Below are 16,693 nucleotides of genomic sequence, written 5' to 3'. Positions count from 1 at the left end.
ATGAATAAAAAGAATCAACTGCATTTATTTTTTACTAATTAAAATTTATAATATTACATTTTCAGAATTTCAAAATTATGGCTAGAATAAGTAGAAATATTTTTAGATGGGAAAACAAAAAGGATAGAGATTCTAGTTATAAATTCAGATCCTCCTGAGAATTCAGTTTAATAGAGGCTGACTGCTTTTAAAAAACAGAGTAATGAGTATTATCTTAAAAACCAGTACTGTGAGATTCCCTTTTGGTTTTGAAATATATTATTTTACAAACTCAAAAAGTTTGTCTTAATTATGAAATTTTGCGATTCAGTTCCCTAATAAAAAGCAAACACCTACTTAAAAACTTTAAAAGTTAGTTACAAAGATGCTTACAAGTTAATTCCTTAAAATAAACATACCATTTCATATATTTTAATTTTCTCTTGCAAGCAACTAATTTGCATTTTGAAGTCTTCTTTCTTTTTTTGATAATCTTCTAATAGATGGTCCTGTTCTTCCAGCTGCTGCTGATGAGTAAGGATCTGTTGTTTGGCTTGTAGTAAATCTGCAGCTGTGCTACTATGAGTGCTGTTTCTCAGAGTTTCACTAGCCTGTAACTTGAAAATAGAAAGGAACTTCAAAATATTAAATTATAAAGTGACTACATTACAAAATAGACATTTTTTAGGGCATTACTCATCCCACACTGGCTCTGTTCACACCAGAGGCTTGAGATCTCAGCAAACATGCTCAACTCAACACTACTCAAAGTAATATGAGAAAAAAGTATTTTTCACATGATAAAGCAGGAAAAGTAGGTCTAGTAAGGAAAATAAGACTGAGACACACATGCAGAGAGAAGTAGGGCCTGAAAGACAGTTGTTTCTGGAGTCCTGGTGACTTCAGATTCTAGTTCTGATCTCTTTCAGGGCCTGATTGTATTTCTGTTCTTAGGTTCTATAAGAAAAGCCTGTACCCTTACTTTAAACTCTCTCCTTTTACTTAACCTATTCCAAATTGTTTTCTGTTACTTGCTATCAGAAACACTGATTAATGCAATTAAATTCTTATGGCTCTAAGTAAGGATAAATGGAAAACATTCAGTTTAAGAACCTAGCTAAAATAAAATCACACCAGGGTTGGTAAAGGTAAAAAGTAACCTCAGGTTAATTTTTGCAAAAATCTACTCAATCCTCCTTTTAAGATTTTGTAGAATTTCAAAGTACAGACAGGGAAAAAATATAAAGGAAATAAGCATGACACCACCCAAGAAGTGTGAACTAAATTCTTGGCTAATATAACACATATCCACTAGTTTTTCCAAAATGATATAGTAAACAAATGGCTCTTCAACAAATTTAGATTTGGTCTAGAAAGTGAAAAAATTAAATTAATTGCTGAAAACCTAATACATTTTGTTCTACTAATAATACTTACATGCTGGAATTGAATTTGCAATTTTTGACTTTGCTCTGTCAACTCTAAGAATTCTCTCATTGTCTCATCCTTTTCTCTTCTTGCTTGTTGTAAATTAGCAGTGAGTTGGGTAATGATGCCATCTCTTTGTTTAATGGCTGCTTCAAATTCTTGTAACTAAAGAAAACCAGTGAAAAGAACTAAGTGCTAGACTTATTTTTTTAAACAAATTAGTTATTATTACAGATAACTTGTTTAAAATAGGAGATTCAAATCATTGGCAGAATTATTAAAATTTATAAGCAATCTTACATATTTAAAAGCTATTATGTCACAATAATTTTTTTTAACTTGCAAGTCATTAAGGAAAAAATACATTTGTTCTGGCTTTTCCATATATTACTTCTAGAAGAACAAATGTTTTTATATTTTGGGATTCCCCCAATCTGTTTTTAGGCAATAACACAAGACACCTTAAATTCCACCTTGCTTCTGAAGAAGATGAAACTAAAATAACCCTCATCAATGACCCATGTCACTGACTGGGTTGTCCAGAGCAGTCAGATGACCATGTCGTACTAATCAGGAGGATTACTTATAAGAACTTGCCAACATCCCTAATGAGTTTAAGTCACCATTTTTCATGTGGTTTGTATAATAATTTTCCTTTGGCTGATTAGAAAAATGTATGTCCTACTAAAGTGATTTTACTCTAGCTATCTTATAAAGTAAAATAAAAGAAGTACATATATTTTAGCCCTGATAGTAGAATCCTAGTTTTAAATGGGGTAATTAATGCTATGTATGAGTAAAAAAATCATAAGATGACCTTAAATTGCCATTTATACACCCCATTATGTATGTATATATGTATTCATTTAGTGGTACTGAGGATCAAACCCAGGAGCATTTTATCTGAGCTACGTCCCTGGCTCCACTTTTCTTTTTCTTTCTTTCTTTTTTTTTTTATGGTACTGGGGATCCTGGAAGCCTTTCTACCTCTGGGCTATACTCCCAGACCTATTTTATATTTTTATTTGGAAACAGGGTCTCTTATTTATTTATTTATTTATTTATTTATTTATTTTGCGGGTCTGGGGATGGAACCAGGGGCATTCGACCTTGAGCTACATGCCCTGCCCTATTTTTTATTCTTTGTTTTGAAACCAGGTCTCATTGAGTTGCAGAGGGCCTCACTAAGTAGCTGAGGCTGTCCGCGAACTGCGATCCTCCAGTCTTAGCCTCCGGAATGCTGGGATTACAAGTGTGCACCACCAACCCGGGCAAAACAGGGTCTCTTAAGCCAGAGAGGCTGGCTTCGAACCTGTGCAATCCTCCTATCCCCGCCTCCCAAGCACTGGAATTACAAGCGTGCACCACCACGCCCGGCTCTTAATTTTTTTTTTTTTTTGAAACAGGATCTAAGTTGCTGCGGCTTACCACATACCTGCAATCCTCCTGTCTCAGCCTCCCAAGTATTGAGATTACAGGTGTGAGTCACCATACCTGGCTTATACACCCCATCTACTATCATTCAAATTTCCTTCTTTTTTTTGTGTGTGTGTGTGAGTAGCAACCAAAGGTCTCTGAAGTTGTAAAGGTACCTGGTGCAGTCCTTCGGTCCCATAGGTGGCCCTCATTTCTTCCAGTTCTCTGTTTAGCTCTTCAACCTCATGTTGCTTTCCAGCCAATTCATTTTCTATCATCTCTAGGTGGGTCTGACTGTACTGTGCCCCTTGTTCAGAATAGGAATCATCAACACCAAATTCTTCCTCCTAAATCAATCCAAGAGTTGTAATAGTTCAGTACTAGTAGCATTCCTCAGGGAGAGGGATTTAAATATTGAATTCTGTAGCAAAGTTCACTTTAAAACATCACTCATCACCTGGAAGTTTACTACTACAGCAACCATATATACCTTAAGAGCAGGACAACTGCAAATTCTGTTCCAACTAAACATATAATAAAAAGTGGATAATTTTGTTTTGTTAAACATTAAAAGCATTTAGAAACCACACACAGAAAGTACATGCAGGAATAAGTTTTGTTAGTAAGCCAAATGGTTTTAAATAGTACAAAACATTAGTATCATGAGCAGATTTAAATACTGTACCCTTAATAAATTTGTAGGCTTTCCTGTTTTCACCACAAAACTGCAACCATTTACCTGTATAAAAATAATTTCCTGATATATCATAATCTTAGACAAAATTTATTTACCTCACAATAATACGTGTATCTTAATTACCTTACAATAATAATTGTACACTATGCTTGTATCTTAATATATATGGAAAATGCCATATCTAAAAAAGATGCAGTGATTAAATTTAATTGAAGTATCTAAAAACATGACCTTTGTAAATACCAATCATTCTTCAAACATCTGTGTTCTTAAAATGCAAAAGACACTATACTATAGATTTTCATTTAAGTGAATTAAAGTTCTAATAAAGTACACTTTCTATTTGGTCTTCAGAAGGAGAACTATAAACCTTTAGTAACTAGATCCTTTTCTACAAAATGCTTCCTTAAAAATTTTTAAGCAAGGCCGGGTATGGTGGCACACGTTTGTAATCCCAGTATTTGGGGTAGGCAGACGGGAGGATCGTGGTTTGCAGACAGCTTCAGCTACTTAGCGAGGCCCTTCGCAACTCAGTGAGACCTTGTTTCCAAAAAGTAAAAAAAAAAAAAAACTAACTAAAAAATTGGGCTGGGGGTGTAGCTCGGATTTAGAATTCCCCTGGGTTCCGCCTGCAGTACTGCAAAAAAGAAAAAAGCAATTAAAAAAAAAATCAAGTCCAACTGGGTGTAGTATCTCATGCCTATAATCCCAGTACTCAGGAGGTTGAGACAGGAGAATAAAAGGTTAGGGGCCAGCTTCAACAACTTAGTAAGATCATCCTGTTTTAAAAAAAATGGGGGTTAATTCCCAGTAGCACAGACCACACACACACACCCCATATCCTATTCATTTTCAAGTAAAACTACTTACTAGTATAAATTTCTTAAAAGCTAGTAAGCAAGCCAAGGAAAAGGAAGGGAAATAATTAGGTAAAGAACACTTGGCTAAAAACTTTCTCTGGGTATAGTATTATTAATAGTCATGTCAACCCTAACGGTTATTGAGGCTTTCTTTAACATAATACCAACTGTCTCCATCACAGATATTTTGTGGTAGGAGAAAAGAGGATGAATCCCAAGGTCAGGATGGCTGAGCAGTCTAAAGCGGTGCGTTCAGGTCAGTCTTCCCTGGAGGTGTGGGTTCGATCCCACTTCTGACATATCTGTCTCTGCCGGGTATGGTGGCTCATGCTTGTAATTCCAGCGCTTGGGAGGCTGAGACAGGAGGATTGTGCAGGTTCGAAGCCAGCCTCAGCTACTTAGTGAGGATATCAGCTATTTAGTGAGACCCTGTTTCCAAATAAAATATAAAAAAATAGGTCTGGGAGTATAGCCCAGGGGTAGAAAGCCCCTGGGTTCCATCTCCAATACCACAAAAAAAAAAAAAAAAAAAGAAAAGGAAAGAGGATGAAAGGATATATAGCCAGGGTTTATCTAGTGGGAAATTAATTTTAGATCAATTAATCACTTAATAATTCCTTTTAACCACTAATAGTAGAGAAAACAGCTTCATCCCTGCTCTATCACTGAGCTATATCCAAAGCCCTTTTTATCTTTTATTTTGAGACAGAGTCTCACTAAGTTGCCATTTATTACTCAAAATTACCATAGTCTTCCTCTGCCTCTTAAATTGCTGAGATTACAGGTATGTGTCACCATGCCTGGATCAGTTAAGCTTTTTTTTTTTTTTTTTTTTTTTTTTTGGTGGTACTGGGGTTCCTGGAAGCCCTCCTACCTCTGGACTACACTCCCAGACCTATTTTATATTTTTGAAACAGGGTCTCTTAAGCCAGCACGGCTGGCTTCGAACCTGCGCGATTCTCCTGTCTCCGCCTCCCAAGCGCGGGGATTACAAGCGTGTGCCACCACGCCCGGCCTCAGTTAAGCTTTTCTTGACTCAGAAATTCTGACTGTAGCAGAACTAAAATTTTTGCTTTAAAGTAATAGAAATGAATGCTTATAAGTATATTTAGATCATATTAAGCAAAAAATATTCCTTTAAGTTATAATGGTATCAGTATAATATTAGTATAATAACTAATGGTATCTAATGCCTTCTATATGCTCGGCTTAATTCTCTAATTCAGTCAAACAAATTTTACATTGCCTTACAATGGACAGTTGCTTCCTGACAGCCCAGTGTAGAGCTGTCTTGAAGTGCCTGGGCCTTCAGGAACTGCTCCATGGTCCAGCTAAAAGTGCTAGTCACAATGCAGCAGGATGAATACACAAGTACTTTGATTGTAGAGATTGTCATGACCTTCTTATCAAGGATTGTCAACTCTCTTATGCAAGATTTCTTTCATGAGCTTGCAAGAGTTCTGAAATGTCACCTTGCTCTCCTTTATTTCCTTCTTTTCATCCTCATACTCACTTAGTTCCAGGCCTTCCTTGGTAACTGAGACCAGGCTCTTCTTATCAAATTCCTTGAGCTGCTGCATGCAACACTCATCAGTAGGCTTTACATATACAAAGTCCTGCTTCTGCCCTCACTCCTCACATAAAAGCAGAGCTGGCCACCTGCTCTTCGTGCTCACTAGTGATGTAGCAGATGGACTTTTGGGTCTCTTTCATGCAAGGGACATACTCTGACACCTACATCGTCTCACCTCCATACTGATTAATATGTATGAGTTGCTCAAGTTGCTGATAGCTCAGCAACTCAGAAAGGCATCATGTTTAAAAGTTTTAGAGAATGTCACTGGTATACTTTGTGATCACAATCATTTTCTCTGCCAACAGATAGGCAGAATAAAAGTCAAAATCAAACTGTCCAATCAAGAGGATAGCTGTACTAGTCTGACAAGCCTACATAAATGTTTTAATAACCAGATTTGGCAATGGTTCCCAAATTATTCATGAGGTTGGCCTTAGTCATGCCTATGTCCACTAAATCACAATGTATTCCTGAAGGTTGGGAATAATGTCAATTTTCAGCTCTTTACTACTGTACAACTTATAAGAGTCTATTGGGCTCTCATTGTGAATCTTCTCAAAGGCATGAGAAGCATTAGAGATCAACTCTCAAAGGAAAGTTCCCTTGTGTGAACAAAGTACTGATGATGAGAGACAGGCGTTGGGCAACTTCTTCCTGAAAGACAAAAGTCTCTACTACCTCCTCTCTGGGCACACAGGCAGCACCAAGGCTGCATGGGGATATGAAGTCATAATTCTCTTTTTCAATGTAATCTTCTAAATCATTGTACTTCACAACTATAAAGCAGTTCATTTCATTTTTTGTGATGAGAATTAAGAAAAAGTATCACAGATGTGTCTTATTATAATAGTGTTTTTCCTGAAGTTTGTTTGAGAAACATATATAAGCATATATTTATTCATATATAATTATATGCATATAACTACATATTTGCAATTATATTATTCATATATATGAAATTACACATAAATGTATAAAATACATATTTTACTGTGAGCCAAGGTCAGTGTGTATGATAAATACTTTCTAAGTTTTATCTGAGGTGCTTATATATAAGTTCTATTTGTATCTTACTTGGAAATACATTATATTTACTAGGAACACAGACACATAATTTCAGTACATTTTGGGGGGCCTCATAATTCCCACAATTTTCTTTTCCTTCCCTCCTTCCTTCCTTCCTTCCTTCCTTCCTTCCTTCCTTCCTTCCTTCCTTATTTTATGTGTGTGTGTGGTACTAGAGATAGTTTACCTCTGAGTTACATCTCCAGCCCTTTTTTATTATTTGTTTTGAAACAGGGTCTCACTAGGTTGCTGAGAATCTCACTATGTTGCGGTGGCTGTCCTGAAACCTGAGATCATCCAGTCACAGCTTCCCAAGTACTGCGATTATAGGTGTGCGCCATAACACCTGGCCCCCCTCTTTTTTTTTTTATTCTACTTTATTTTTTTTTTATGTGGAACATATTGAAAATGGCATACATTCAGACTATGTTTGGTACCCTCCCCCTAATTCCCCTTCCCCCCTCCCAACAATGAGTGTCCAGGTTAACCATGTGATATTTATATTTTTACACATATTTGGACGTAGCTCCTTCATTAATCAATCTCAGCCTTCTTCCTCTCCTATCCTTCCATTCTAGCTTTGGGAAGGTTTCTCCTCCATTGTCTGAGACCTCTCCTGGGTATCTTTCCCAAACGGCTGAAATCAGAGAACTAAAATAACATATGCATACCCATGTTCATACCAGCACAATTTGTAATAGCCCAAATATGAAATCAACCTAGGTCTCCATCAACAGATGAATGAATTGCAAAATTATGGGAAATACACACAATGGAATTCTACTCAGTTATAAAGAACAAAATCATGTCATTCTCAAGAAGATGGAAAGACCTGGAGAACATTATGTTAAGTGAGATCAGCCAAGCACAGAAAGAGAAGGAACTTATGTTTTCTCTAATATGCCCTCAGTTTTTGTTGTTGTTGTTTTTGTTTTTTGCACTACAGGGGATGTAATTCAGGAGCATTCTACCTCCGAGCAACACCACCAGCCTTATTTTTTATTCTTTATTTTGAAACAGGGTCTCACTGAGTTGCAAAGAGCCTCACTAAGTAGTTGAGGCTGTCTTTGAACCTGCGTAATCCTTCTGTCTCAGCCTGCCAAATGCTGGGATTACAAGCGTGTGCCATCACACCCAGATCCCCTCAGTTTTTAACTAAAAAAATTTAGGAAAGGAATGTCTTACTGTAGCAAGATCTTCTTATATTATTTATTGATATCTTTATAAATTGAACTTGAAAATTGTATCATTTGAAGCTTTTAACTTTCCAAATTAACAAAATTAATTTTTGCTCTGGTATCCAAATGTAGGAAAATGACTTTATAAATTTTAACCAAATTTCATGGACATTGAAAGAATGGTATCACCTATAGTCGATGGCATATAATAAAATTCCACTTCATGTAACGAAAAAGTATAATTTATGGAGTTCTGGGATGGCTCAAAGACATAAGAACCAAAGCATCTGAGACTCTGAATTAAGAAAGACAAAATACAAAAAATAAGGCATTAAACCTGAGATACTGGTATACTTAGTGAGAAAAAAATAGGGCTGCGGGTGTAGCTTGAAGGTAGAATGCCCCTGGGTTCCATCCACAGTATGTGTTTGGCCCCTTTGTCAAAAATCAATTGTGTGGACTTGTTTCTGGGTCTTCTATTCTGCTCCATTGGTCTATGTATCTGTTTTTGTGCCAGTACCATGCTGTTTTTATTACAATGGCTTTGTAGTACAGTTTAAAGTCAGGTATTGTAATTCCTCCTGCATGGTTTTTGTTGCTGAGAACTACTTTGGCTATTCTGGGCTTTTTGTTGTTCCAACTGAATTTAAGGACTGATTTTTCTATGTCTGTGAGGAATAATATTGGTAATTTAATGGGCATTGCGTTGAATCTGTAGATAACTTTTGGAAGAATGGCCATTTTAATGATATTTATTCTGCCTATCCATGAACATGGCAGATCTTTCCATCTTCCATATTTCATAGTAAATAACACAGAAAATTTGACATTTATTATTTCTAGATGATGAATTAGTTGAAGTGTTGGCTTATTTGTAGCTGATCATTTTATACATAATCACAATCCTAGAAATATGTATCTTCCAACAAATAGAATATCTAAAAACTGCAACAAAGAATTGTTCTTACATTTGATAGGTAACTATTCAAATTACTTTATAGCTCACCATAAAAATGTAGAAATGAATACTGAAAAATAATTAGCTCTTTCTACTACATTGTATTTATAGCTTTTATTTCTCCATTGATAGTATTTTCTGGCTATGTAAGGTGTTATTTTTGACACTATGGAGATCAAGTGTCAGATGTACTCATAAAAGCTACTTTACTCAGTCGCCATACACTGGAAAAAAGATAGCCTGTTCAACGAATGTTGTTGGCAAAACTGGTTAACCATATGCAGAAAATTGGAAATTAATCCCACTTTCTCACCCTGCACAAGAGTCCATTTAAGATGGATCAAAGACTTGGAAATTAGACCAGAGACCTTGAGGCTCCTTGAAGAGGGCATAGGTCCAACACTGCAACACATAGGCACAGACAAAAACTTTCTCAACAAGACCCCAAAGGGACAATAAGCTAAAAGGTGAATCAATTAAGTGGGATTGCATGAAACTGAAGAGCTTCTGTACAGCAAAGGAAACTGTCAAGAACCTCAATCGTGAGCCAACTAAATGGGAGAAGATTTGCACCACCTACTCTTCTAATAGAGGACTAATATCTAGAATATACAAAGAACTTAAGAAACTCAACACTAAAAAACATTCTAATAAAAAAATGGGCAAGCAAACTCAATAGACACTTCATGAAAGAAGAAATTCAAATGGCCAATAAATGCATGAAAAAATGCTCAACATCATTGACAATCAGAGAGATGCAAATCAAAACTACCCTGAGATTTCACCTTACCCCAACTAGAATGGCAACCATTCAAAACACAAACAACAAATGCTGGTGAGGATGTGAAGTGGGAATTCTAAAGCATTGTTGGTGGGATTGCAAATTAGTGCAACCACTTTGGAAAACAGTATGGAAAATCTTCAGAAGAATGGGGACACATTTACCATTCGATTCAGCAATACCACTTCTGGGTATCTACCCAAAAGAAAGGAAACCAAACTACCAAACTAATGCATGTGTATCTATGTTCATAGCTGCACAATTCACCATAGCCAAACTCTGGAAACAGCCAAGATGCCCATCAACAGATGAATGGATTACAAAACTGTGGGATATGTACACATGGAATTTTACTCAGCCATAAAAAACCCCCACAACTACAGCATTTACAGGGAAAAGAATGGATCTTGAAGACATTATGCTACGCGAAATTAGTCACAAAAACTAAGAAATCAGATGCTTTCCCTAATATGTAAGAGCTAAGGTGAAAGGGGTCATAGGAGGAACTCCAGGTGAAAAAGGAGATCCTACAGAGGAGCAAATAAGGCAACCTAACTGTGGGGATGGGAGAGGGGGAGAAGGAAACTCTTTAAAGTGCACAATGTCCTTATTCATATCATAGTCAACCACTAAGCCAAGCATGAGAGGGAGGGATGGGGAGGGAGTGAGGTGGGGACTGGGTGGGGGATGGTTGGGTGATATACATAAGTTTTTTGCTTCATTAGGATGTATAAATACAATGCACCAACAAAAAATTTTTTAAAAGGCATATATTTATTAGCAACATATAAAGAAGGTAGGTACTTCCTAAAGAGGCCAATGCCTGTTTCATAGTTTATCATCTAAAATAAAAATCACTATTGGCAGATGTGATGGTACATGCCGCTAATCCCTGGTCCTTGAGAGAATGAGGCAGAAGGATTACAAATTTGAGGTATGCCTGAGCAGCTTAGTGAAACCCTGGTTCAAAATAAATTTAAAAAGTACTATGGATGTAGCTCATTGGTGGTGCTTTTCATTTTTTAAATTTTTTTATTGGTTCATTGCAGTCATCCATCTTAATGGAGTAGAAGATGGTAGAGGCATACATACCCAATTCCCACCCCCTTCCTTCACCCCTCCTTCCTTCTCATGTTTGGCTTAGTGATCAACTTTGAGATGTTTGTGAATGTACATCATGTGCATTAGAGAATTCCCAAGCAAGGTATGATGGCACATGCTTATAATCCTAGCATTTGGGAGGCTGAGACAGGAGGACAGTGGTTTCCGACAGCCTTAGCTACTTAGTGAGGTCCTTTGCAACTCAGTAAGATTCTGTTTCAAACTAAAGAATAAAAAATAGGGCAGGGAGTATAGCTTGGAGGTAGAATGCCCCTGGGTTCCATCCCCACTACCAAAGAAAAAACACCAAACAACAAAAAAAAAACAAACAAACAAAGAGAGACAGAATCTCCACCCCATCTCCTTCACTTAGGTCGCCTTATTTACTCATCAATAGTTTCTCCTTCATCTAGAGTTCCTCCTATAACCCTTGTTTCCCCTAGCTTCCACATATTAGGGAGAACATCTGATTTCTTATTTTTTTGTGACTGACTAATCTCACTTAACATGATGTTCTCTAGTTTCATCCATTTCCCTGTAAATTATGTAATTTTGTTTTTTATGGCTCACTAAAATTCCATTGTGTACATATCCCATAATTTTGTAATCCATTTATCTGTTGATGGACATCTTTTCTAGTATGTATGAGGCCCTGGATTCAATCTCCAGTGCCAAAAAAGAGACTGTGGCAACATTAATTTCAATAAATAAATTTATATGGTTACTAGAATTTAAGCATTTAGAACAAGCATTATTAAAAATATCCTACATTATAAAATTTTTACTGTGCTACATTTGAGTATGTGCAAGGCCTATATCCTAGAAATCCAGCATTAAACACTTTCCTAGAAACTAAAATAAATCCTCTATTTAATTAAGGATCAAACTATTAGGACAACTGGGAAAAAAATCTAACAACTGGAAAAAAAGATACAGCAGTAAAACAATCTTCATGTTTTCTTTTTGGTACTGGGATTCCTGGATGCCCTTCTACCTCCGGGCTACACTCTCAGACAGACATACATACACACACACACACACACACACACACACACACACACACACACATATATATTTCTTTGGTGGTACTGGGGTTCCTGGAAGCCCTTCTACCTCTGATATACACTCCCACGGGCTACACTCCCAGACCTATTTATGTGGAAACAGAGTCTCTTAAGACAGCGAGGCTGGCTCCGAACCAGCACGATCCTCCTGTCTCTGCCTCCCAAGCGCGGGGATTACAAGCGTGTGCCACCACGCCCGGCCCAGACCCATATTTTTACACACACACACACACACACACACACACACACACACACACACACACATTTTTTTGGTGGTACTGGGGGTGGAACCCAGAGGCTTCCTACCTCTGGGCTATACTCCCAGATCTTTTTGGTATTTTATTTGGAAACAGGGTCTTACTAAGTTATTGAAAGCCTCACTAAGTAGCTGAGGCTGGCGCGGGGATTACAAGCCTGCACCACCACGCCCGGCCATATTTTTATATTTTTATTTGGAAACAGGGTCTCGTAAGCCAGCGAGGCTGGCTTCAAACCTGTGCAATCCTCCTGTCTCCGCCTCCCAAGCGCGGGGATTACAAGTGTGCGCTACTACTCCCAGCAATCTTCATGTTTTCTATCCATTTATATTATACTGTTTGATAAAAATATAGAAGTGTATAAATTTACAGGAAATAAAGTAACAACAACCAATAATTTCAATAAAATATCAAATTTAATAACGACATTTGGAATTATGATGTTAGTCTTACCTCTGAACTATAATCATCTGCTGTGGTTGAAATTTCACTTTCTGGCTGCAATAAAGGTAAAAACTCATTAAAATTATGACCTTTTTTCCTGCTGAATATCATACTTTACTAATATAAAGGCACTGTTGCTAATAGCAATGAGAAAAAAACTCATTAAAGTGCCACTAAAACACTAGCAAAATTACTCAAATCTTTAAAAACATCATTTAATTATAAATTACAATGGCTAAATAAATGATGCATAAAAAATTTATCACTAAGCATTTTTCTAAATATAAAAATACCAAGAAGAACTTTCATACGTTTTATATACTGTATACATCATTTGTAAGCCAAAAGCACCAAGTAAGAAAGACATCATTCCTCAAATTCATGTAATTCTTCCAATAAAAGTCTTTGAAATGCTACTATCAGCAAGTCCAATTTCTTTAAAAGAATCATAAACTCTTGATGCTAAAATATAACCTGAAAGGACAGTAACAAAATTTGTTTTTATTTTATTTTATTTTTTGTGGTACTGGGGATGGAACCCAGGGGCATTAAACCTCTGAGCTAAATCCCCAGTCCTATTTTTTTTTCTTTTTTCTTTTTGGTGGTACCAGGAATGGAACCCAGGGGCATTGTACCTCCAATCTACACCCCAGCCCTATTTTATTTTAGTCTTTTTTTTTGAAACTGGGTTTCACTGAAGTTGCGAAGTGCCTTGCTAAGTAGCTGAGGCTGTCCAGAACTGTTATCCTCAGGTCTCCGCCTCCCAAATGCTGGGATTACAAGCTAGAGCCACCAGGTCCGGCTCAAATTTCATTTTTAGAACACCTTTACAACTAAAAAGAGCATTTGAAATACATTCTTGCTTCAACCTCATATCCCTGGGATTTAGAGGTGAAGTCAATGGCTTTTCCAAGCTTCTTTATGCTGGGAAGTGGTAGGTTCAGTCAAAGAACAAATCTTAATTTTCTGACCTCAAAATTATTGCTTTCATTGTTCATCCCCTTGTCTAAGAATCTCATTTTACTGGCAAGGAAAGTAAAACCCAAAGTGTTTCCCCCTTTCATTCAACAAACACTATCACTGTGTACAAACTATGGAAATGGTATGCCTTTTCCATGAAGTAATAGCTAATGCCAGAAGCAGAAATAAGCTTGCCTCTACTTTAAAATCCTGTAATAGTGGTTCCTAATTCATGAGGTCCTCTTAAATCTAAAATATTTTCAGACACAACTCCCATATTCAGTGATTAAGTGCCTATCATATACTAGAAACCTTGGTGTTGAGAAAAGATGGTGAAGACAGTTGTTGCATTCAAAATATGGGTGACAAAGATAATCCCTGTCTCAAAACAAAACAATCCCTGTTGCCATTTATCAAAAAATGGAAAACTTGCCCTAAAATTGACATAGAAGTATAAAGGACACAGAGCATCCAAAACAATCCTGAGGAAGGACAAAGTTGCAAGACTCATACTTATTTCAAAACATTCACAAAGCTATAATAATCAAGACTAGAACATATTCGCAAAGGCTAAATATACAGACCTTAAAGAACACAGGTGAAAGGCCGCAGGTAAATTCTTACTGTGCTAGTCACTGAAAACTCAGAATAGTCTTTTCAAGGAATGATGCTGAGACAACTAGATATTCACTCACAAAGGAATGAAGCAGAACACCTACCTCCTATCACATATAAAAATCAACTTAAGCCGGGCGTGGTGGCGCAGGCTTGTAAGCCCAGCATTCGAGAGGCTGAGACTGGAGGATCACGGTTCACGGACAGCTTCAGCTACTACTTAGTGAGGCCCTCTGCAACTTAGTGAGACCCTGTTTCAAAATAAAGAATAAAAAATAGGGCAGGGGGTGTAACTCGGAGGTCGAATGCCCCTGGGTTCTATCCCCAGACCCACCCCCCCAAAAAAAAATCAACTTAAAAGTAGATTCAAGACCAAACTACAAGACATAAAATTATAAAATTCTTCCAAAAAAACTTACATGTAAACATTCATGTTTGACTTGAAAATGTTAGTCACTATACCAAAAGTACAAGCAACTAAAGAAAAATCATAAATTTTACTTCATTAAAATGAGAAACATTGTATATCAAAGAAAACTATAAAGTAAAAAGACTACAAAACAAGAGGAAATATTTGCGAAATAGTTTATTTAAAATACAGTTGATCAGTTGATCAGCATTATTTATAGATTCTCTATCAGTAAATTTACCTCAATACAGTTTTTATGATGTCAAAATCAATACTTGTAGTACATAGTTATTATTTTTTGGTACTGGGGGTAGAACCCAGGGGCTTTTTACCTCTGGGCTATACTCCAAGACCTATTTTATATTTTATATGGAAACAGGGTCTCACTAAGTTGCTGAGAGTCTCACTAAGTAGCTGAGGCTGGCTTTGAACCTGTGTGATCCTCTAGTCTTAGCCTCCCAAGCGCGGAGATTACAAGCGTGCACCACCACACCCAGCATATACATAGTTATTTATGGACAAGAGCAAAGCAGTAAAAAATCTGAGTCACTCAATGCAGATATTCCTAGATGAGGCAGAAGAAGGCAGAATTTTACCTTCTCAATTCAATTATCATAATGTAAACCAGTATCCTGTTCATGGTCTATTGAGTGTCACTTTTTTCAAAGATTATATATATATATATGTATTGTGTGTGTGTGTGTGGTACTGGGGTTCCTGGAAGCTCTTCTACCTCTGGGCTACACTCCAAGACATATATATATTTATTTATTTATTTTGTTTGGAAACAGGGTCTCTTAAGCAAGCGTGGTTGGCTTTGAACCAGCACGATCCTCCTGTCTCTGCCTCCCAAGTGCGGGGATTACAAGCGTGCACCACCACACCTGGCTTTTTTTTTTTTTTTTTTGGTGGTACTGGGGTTCCTGGAAGCCCTTCCACCTCCAGGCTACACTCCAAGACCTATTTTATATTTTTATTTGGAAACAGAGTCTCTTAAACCAGTGCGGCTGGCTTAGAACCTGCGTGATTCTCCTATCTCTGCCTCCCAAGTGCAGGGATTACAAGTGTGCACCACCACGCCTGGCTATATATATTTTTTATTGGTGATTTCATTGCTTAAAATGGTCCCTCAAAGTTTAATGCATAAGTGCCATCTACTGTTTCTAAGAGCCAGAAGGTTATGATGTGCCTTATGGAGAAAATGCACAGTAGATAAGCTCTGTTCAGATGTGGGCTATGGTGCTTATTTATGTGTATTTGTTTCATGTCCTCTTATTTTATATTGTCCAATATGTTTTAAAACATATTGTTGATTCCTTAACAACAGTTCAATGCTAATGAATCAACAATAAACATTTTAAAATGCACACTGAAACAGAAACATATAAAATGATGTATAACAATTAGTGGACAAAACATTGTGATTTGTGATTCACAGGAACGTGACTCTATTTCCCCTAGGAGAAATGGCTCAGTATTCACTACTTTAGCATAAGCAGAAACTCCAACCATGGAAGGTGATGGAAAATGCCTATATTTGAAGAACGAATAATTGTTACACAGCACACACAGCTGCATGTTCCATTCTATTCTTTTCACATTGTATTCTTATTCTTTCATGGGTGGAGCTATCCTACTCTTGGGATGAATAACATATCTCCATCGCTACACTGACTTCTTGAACAAAGCTCAAATACCTACATATCCAAATCTTGCTGTTTCTACATTAATATGCCATGGCACAATCAAAATAATAATCATCATATGCCCTAACACTCTTCCTCCTAATCAATCCACCCTTCTCTGGTAATGGTCTTGGTTAGTTGCCCAACCATTCCACCCACCATCCCAATCCACCCTTAATGCCTCCCACCCATTCATCCATCCATCCATTATCTATCTTCC

General features: G+C 36.9%; 1 protein-coding gene across 2 annotated transcripts in view; it reads right to left on the bottom strand.

The window, feature by feature from the left end:
* AKAP9 (A-kinase anchoring protein 9) overlaps window positions 1-16,693 on the bottom strand; it is a gene marked incomplete at both ends in the record, with an annotated part of 191,974 nt that overhangs the window by 142,743 nt on the left and 32,538 nt on the right. For both annotated transcript variants that reach the window (XM_080702008.1, XM_080702009.1), the window contains 5 exons: window positions 399-596; window positions 1,417-1,572; window positions 3,000-3,170; window positions 3,509-3,562; window positions 12,814-12,858. In XM_080702008.1, coding sequence (XP_080558134.1) covers window positions 399-596; window positions 1,417-1,572; window positions 3,000-3,170; window positions 3,509-3,562; window positions 12,814-12,858 — 624 coding nt within the window. The remainder of the gene's footprint in view (window positions 1-398; window positions 597-1,416; window positions 1,573-2,999; window positions 3,171-3,508; window positions 3,563-12,813; window positions 12,859-16,693) is intronic.

Source organism: Muscardinus avellanarius (assembly GCF_963383645.1).
Source record: "Muscardinus avellanarius genome assembly, chromosome: 9".
In the NCBI taxonomy this organism is placed as follows: domain Eukaryota; kingdom Metazoa; phylum Chordata; class Mammalia; order Rodentia; family Gliridae; genus Muscardinus; species Muscardinus avellanarius.
The sequence above is the reverse complement of the archived record's forward strand: the minus strand, read 5'-3'. Positions and strand labels throughout refer to the sequence as shown.